The sequence below is a fragment of the Oncorhynchus clarkii genome, chromosome 6 (assembly GCF_045791955.1).
Source record: "Oncorhynchus clarkii lewisi isolate Uvic-CL-2024 chromosome 6, UVic_Ocla_1.0, whole genome shotgun sequence".
NCBI classification, from domain to species: domain Eukaryota; kingdom Metazoa; phylum Chordata; class Actinopteri; order Salmoniformes; family Salmonidae; genus Oncorhynchus; species Oncorhynchus clarkii.
In genome coordinates, this window is record NC_092152.1 from 90,029,046 (window position 1) to 90,036,092 (window position 7,047).

General features: G+C 38.8%; 1 protein-coding gene across 1 annotated transcript in view; it reads left to right on the plus strand.

Annotated features, from left to right (window-relative positions):
* LOC139412486 (calcium and integrin-binding family member 2-like) overlaps positions 1 to 5,664 on the plus strand; it is a 32,857-nt gene extending 27,193 nt beyond the window's left edge. The window contains exon 5 of the mRNA XM_071159275.1: positions 4,208 to 5,664. Coding sequence (XP_071015376.1) covers positions 4,208 to 4,229 — 22 coding nt within the window. The 3' untranslated portion in view covers positions 4,230 to 5,664. The remainder of the gene's footprint in view (positions 1 to 4,207) is intronic.
* Positions 5,665 to 7,047: the final 1,383 nt, after the last annotated feature.

Consider the following 7,047-nt stretch of genomic DNA (forward strand, 5'->3'; position numbering starts at 1 on the left):
TATACTGTATCTATTGTTGATAAGGTTATTAGTCATGCTAGATGTATCCAGTCAGCAGATATACTGTGTCTATTGTTGATAAGGTTATTAGTCATGCTAGATGTATCCAGTCAGCAGATATACTGTATCTATTGTTGATAAGGTTATTAGTCATGCTAGATGTATCCAGTCAGCAGATATACTGTATCTATTGTTGATAAGGTTATTAGTCATGCTAGATGTATCCAGTCAGCAGATATACTGTGTCTATTGTTGATAAGGTTATTAGTCATGCTAGATGTATCCAGTCAGCAGATATACTGTATCTATTGTTGATAAGGTTATTAGTCATGCTAGATGTATCCAGTCAGCAGATATACTGTGTCTATTGTTGATAAGGTTATTAGTCATGCTAGATGTATCCAGTCAGCAGATATACTGTATCTATTGTTGATAAGGTTATTAGTCATGCTAGATGTATCCAGTCAGCAGATATACTGTATCTATTGTTGATAAGGTTATTAGTCATGCTAGATGTATCCAGTCAGCAGATATACTGTGTCTATTGTTGATAAGGTTATTAGTCATGCTAGATGTATCCAGTCAGCAGATATACTGTATCTATTGTTGATAAGGTTATTAGTCATGCTAGATGTATCCAGTCAGCCGGGTACAGTGCATTCAGAAAGTATTCAGACCCCTTGACTTTTTCCACATTTTGTTACGTTACAGTCTTCTAAAATTGATTAAATACATTTTAAAAATCCTCATCAATCTACACACAATACCCCATAATGACATCACAATACCCCATAATGACATCACAATAATCCATAATGACATTACAATACCCCATAATGACATCACAATACCCCATAATGACATCACAATACCCCATAATGACATCACAATACCCCAGAATGACATCACAATACCCCAGAATGACATCACAATACCCCATAATGACATCACAATACCCCATAATGCACAAAACACAAAACAAAATGAAATATCACATTTACATAAGTATTCAGACCTTTTACTCAGTTCTTTGACGAAGCACCTTTGGCATTGACTACAGCCTCGAGTCTCATTGGGTATGACGTACAAGTTTGGCACACCTGTATTTGGGGAGTTTCTCCCATTCTTCTCTGCAGATCCTCTCAAGCTCTGTCAGGTTGGATGGGGAGCGTCGCTGCACAGCTATTTTTAGGTCTTTCCAGAGATTGCGTCTCGGCCACTCATGGACATTCAGAGACATGTCCCTAAGCCACTCCTGCATTGTTTTGGCTGTGTGCTTAGGGTCGTTGTCCTGTTGGAAGGTGAACCTTCGCTCCAGTCTGAGGTCCTGAGCGCTCAGGAGCAGGATTTCATCAATGGATCTCTCTCTGTACTTTGCTCCATTCATCTTTCCCTCAATCCTGACTAGTCTCCCAGTCCCTGCCGCTGAAATACATCCCCACAGCATGATGCTGCCACCACCATGCTTCTCCGTAGGGATGGTGCCCGGTTTCCTCCAGACGTGAAGCTTGGCATTCAGGCCAAAGAGTTCAATCTTGGTTTCATCAGAACAGAGAATCTTGTTTCTCATGGTCTGAGAGTCCTTTAGGTGCCTTTTGGCAAAACTCCAAGTGAGCTGTCATTAGGGCTGTGGCGGTCACGAAATGTCGTCAGCCGGTGATTGTCAAGCAAACAACTGTCGGTCTCACAGTAATTGACTGTTAATTAACATCAATACATGTAGCATCTCCTGGCTTCCACACACAGCCTACAAGCCACTAATGCAGACCTTAGGAACATCTACCTTTTAAAAAGTCTAATAAATCCATGTAATATAACCTACACCTTCTCAATAAATCCATGTAATATAACCTACACCTTCACAAGAAATCCATGTAATATAGCCTACACCTTCTCAATAAATCCATGTAATATAACCTACACCTTCACAAGAAATCCATGTAATATAGCCTACACCTTCACAAGAAATCCATGTAATATAACCTACACCTTCTCAATAAATCCATGTAATATAACCTACACCTTCTCAATAAATCCATGTAATATAACCTACACCTTCTCAATAAATCCATGTAATATAACCTACACCTTCTCAATAAATCCATGTAATATAACCTACACCTTCACAAGAAATCCATGTAATATAGCCTACACCTTCACAAGAAATCCATGTAATATAACCTACACCTTCTCAATAAATCCATGTAATATAACCTACACCTTCTCAATAAATCCATGTAATATAACCTACACCTTCTCAATAAATCCATGTAATATAGCCTACACCTTCTCAATAAATCCATGTAATATAACCTACACCTTCACAAGAAATCCATGTAATATAGCCTACACCTTCACAAGAAATCCATGTAATATAACCTACACCTTCTCAATAAATCCATGTAATATAACCTACACCTTCTCAATAAATCCATGTAATATAGCCTACACCTTCTCAATAAATCCATGTAATATAACCTACACCTTCTCAATAAATCCATGTAATATAGCCTACACCTTCTCAATAAATCCATGTAATATAACCTACACCTTCTCAATAAATCCATGTAATATAGCCTACACCTTCTCAATAAATCCATGTAATATAACCTACACCTTCTCAATAAATCCATGTAATATAGCCTACACCTTCTCAATAAATCCATGTAATATAACCTACACCTTCTCAATAAATCCATGTAATATAACCTACACCTTCTCAATAAATCCATGTAATATAGCCTACACCTTCTCAATAAATCCATGTAATATAACCTACACCTTCTCAATAAATCCATGTAATATAGCCTACACCTTCTCAATAAATCCATGTAATATAACCTACACCTTCTCAATAAATCCATGTAATATAACCTACACCTTCTCAATAAATCCATGTAATATAACCTACACCTTCACAATAAATCCATGTAATATAGCCTACACCTTCTCAATAAATCCATGTAATATAACCTACACCTTCTCAATAAATCCATGTAATATAACCTACACCTTCTCAATAAATCCATGTAATATAACCTACACCTTCACAATAAATCCATGTAATATAGCCTACACCTTCTCAATAAATCCATGTAATATAACCTACACCTTCTCAATAAATCCATGTAATATAGCCTACACCTTCTCAATAAATCCATGTAATATAACCTACACCGTCACAATAAATCCATGTAATATAACCTACACCTTCTCAATAAATCCATGTAATATAGCCTACACCTTCTCAATAAATCCATGTAATATAACCTACACCTTCTCAATAAATCCATGTAATATAACCTACACCTTCTCAATAAATCCATGTAATATAGCCTACACCTTCTCAATAAATCCATGTAATATAACCTACACCTTCTCAATAAATCCATGTAATATAGCCTACACCTTCTCAATAAATCCATGTAATATAGCCTACACCTTCTCAATAAATCCATGTAATATAACCTACACCTTCACAATAAATCCATGTAATATAACCTACACCTTCACAAGAAATCCATTATTTATTTTAGACAGGTCTAAAGAAACATGATATGAAGAAAATGTAGTTTATTTCAGAAGAAGAGAATAGCATACTCTGAGTTGTCCTTATGTTAGGTCCTGATCTGGCTATGCCAAATGGCTGTGGGCTACACTAGTTCATTTAGCAGACAAGATTTGCTTAGGATTCAGTGGCATTATTTTATATTATTTTATAGTATGAAGAATACAAGTGTATGTGACAAATAAAATTTGATTTGATTTGATTTGATGTCATTATGGGGTATTGTGATGTCATTATGGGGTATTGTGATGTCATTATGGGGTATTGTGTGTACATTGATGAGGATTTTTAACATTTATTTAATTCATTATAGATGAATTCTGTAACGTAACAAAATGTGGAAAAAAGTCAAGGGGTCTGAATACTTTCCGAATGCCCTGTACATATTGTTGATAAGGGGACAACACTTCTAAAAGAAGACCAGTTCCACTGTTGACAGAATAACTTGCCTCATAGACAGCCCAGTTAAAGTGATACATCACTCCAAAAATCTATGTTTATTATTACATGTTTTCAAGACCTCTAAAAATGTTTTTCTATATTTTGTTGGATGAGTCCATGACGTCCCATCTGTTGTAAATGCAGCTGTGTAACTAACTATGTCCTTGTGTTGTGTTTTTTTTTTTTTTACATTTCCAGCACGTTCCACCTACGGATCTGAGGTGAGGTGATTCAGCCGCTCCCATGATGAGGCTTTAGACAACGACGGAAGAGGGGGGGAAGATGAAGATGAAGAAGAAGAAGAAGAAGAATGTGGTCGCTTTCTGGTTCGTCTGATGACGTCATCCCCGAAGACTCCTCCCAGAGTCTATGTGGCCCCGACCCACAGCAGAATGACCCCTGACCTCAACCTCAGTACAGCATAGTGCCTACCAAAAAAAACGTTAGTAGAGAAGTCTTGTCTTTCCCCAAGTCTATCTTCGATCGATGCGATGTTTGTACAAAATATAACATTGAGAAGAAAAAGAAAGGAAGTGGAACAAAGGTTTGGCTTCGGCTGCAGGAAAATGGACCAGGGGGGATTTTATTCTCTGAAGCACAGGCCCTTTTTTTGCCAACTCATGTTCTATAGGAAGGACGTTATCGACCACAAGACATTTCCATTTTCGGAAGAGAAGATCATTAATGCATGATTGTTTTCTCTTATAATCAATTGTAAACTTGTTTAAAAGATGGAACCACAAACAGACTCCAAATGGAGATAGAAAATGAACCGATGAACAACGAGGGGCTAAATTTTTGATACCTGTAGGGCTTAGCTACAACACAACCTATAAGCAGTTTTCTAGAAGATGTAGATGTAGGATTTTTTTTGGCAGAATTGTTAAGTTTCTTCTTTCTTCAAACTGACTTAACCTTTTTAAAGTGTATACATTGTATGAACACTGACTGACAACAATGCGGAAGTGGATTGAACAACGAGATATTTTCTGTCTGACGGTGTACGGAAGAAAAAAAAACAGTAAGATATATTAGTAAATGAAGTATATTACAAGCACAGTTTTAGCACCCGAGGGCAGAACAGTTGAAGAGCTATGCAATATATCTTTATGAAATGCACGAGTGTTACATAAAATTGCAAATAGCTTTTAATTTTTTTCGCTCCAGTCCAAGTATAGTGGTTTTGTACTGCTGGATCACAATGACAATCAGAACCTGTGACGTAGTGGTAACATGAACAAATAGGTGGGTGAACGCTGAATCGCCGTTTCGCGGTGAGTTAAAGTAACGCTCCTCCTCTCTATGCTTTCAACTCTCTTTATATTTTCCTGCATTAAAAAGGTGGGAGAAAACTCACGCGCACAAAACAACACAAAAAAATATATATAAAAAGGCGCGTTGTTTTTTTTTTTTTATGTGCGCTTCCCGCTCCTCTAAACCACGGACCATAATGTGACCTAACTGTTCCGCAGTTAAAGGAAGGGCTCTGTTCTCTGTCTCATCACCCCTTCCGTTATGTTATGTATGCTATGTTACCTTGTCCTGCCTGTCAACGTGATATAATGGCATTAACATCACTAAAGATAATAACGTGTTCAGTCTTTCATATGATAAAAGCATTTGGCTAGACTTTGATTAAATACATTTTCTGTTTGCTTCGATGTTTTAATGAATCTTCTTTTTTTGGGAAGGGGGAAGTTGTCATTGTTTCTCCTGGTATTTCTTGTCAACCTCGTGAGTAATAACATTTTACTTCCAACATTAACTTGAGCTTGAAATGAAACTTGCTTACCAAATGAAAATGCCCCAATGTACACTTTAATTTAGATAGGAAAACTGTCCAGTCATTATCCATATCTGCATGGCTGCCTCAAGTCAATCTGCCAAAACAAAAACTGTTATAGCTCACTCAAAACTAAATATCCTTTTCCAAACCAACCATACAATATTTAATCTGGGCTCTTGTTTCCTTCAAGTTTTTTTCAGTTAAAGCCAGCGTCCTGTCCAAAGGTCTTGTTAAAGATGCTGTTAATTCTCCGATGTTAAAAGGCCAATGTAAATGCATCTTCTGTGAGTTATCCATGCACTAACCCAGTTGTTATGCATGCATTAACATTATGACTAGGGAGTAAGATCTCACCAAGCCACACTACACTAAATCTCCCTGGACGGAAACCTATACTGTCTGTTAAAGACCAGATAGGGGGACATCATGTTGCAGTCCTACCCTGTAGCCTTGCCAACCTAGTAGAAGTGGACAGTCATTTGAATGGAGACACGAGACAGTAGGTGGTTATCAACAGTGTCGCTCTTGAACCACAATTGAATTGATTTATCCTTGGGAGGTGCGTAATAACTAGCCCGAAGAGATGAGAATCCATTTAAGGAAGATGGAAGAGGGTCGAGTCACAAATGGTTCCCTAATCCCTATAGAGTGCACTACTTTTGACCAGAGCGCTATGCGGATAGGAGATGAGAGGTAATCATTCCAGCCCTTCAACTGTTTCTTCCGGTCGGTCTTCAGGCCGGTCTTCCGGTCGGTCTTCAGGTCGGTCTTCAGGTCGGTCTTCAGGTCGGTCTTCCGGTCGGTCTTCAGGTCGGTCTTCAGGTCGGTCTTCAGGTCGGTCTTCAGGTCGGTCTTCCGGTCGGTCTTCAGGCCGGTCTTCCGGTCGGTCTTCAGGTCGGTCTTCAGGTCGGTCTTCAGGTCGGTCTTCCGGTCGGTCTTCAGGTCGGTCTTCAGGTCGGTCTTCAGGTCGGTCTTCAGGTCGGTCTTCCGGTCGGTCTTCAGGTCGGTCTTCATGTCAGTCTTCAGGTCGGTCTTCAGGTCAGTCTTCAGGTCGGTCTTCTGGTTGGTCGTTAAGCCGGTCCGAGGTATAATAGCAACACTTAATTCCTCATCTCCAGCTCCCTTTACTGTCCTCATCTCCAGCTCCCTTTACTGTCCTCATCTCCAGCTCCCTTTACTGTCCTCATCTCCAGCTCCCTTTACTGTCCTCATCTCCAGCTCCCTTTACTGTCCTCATCTCCAGCTCCCTTTA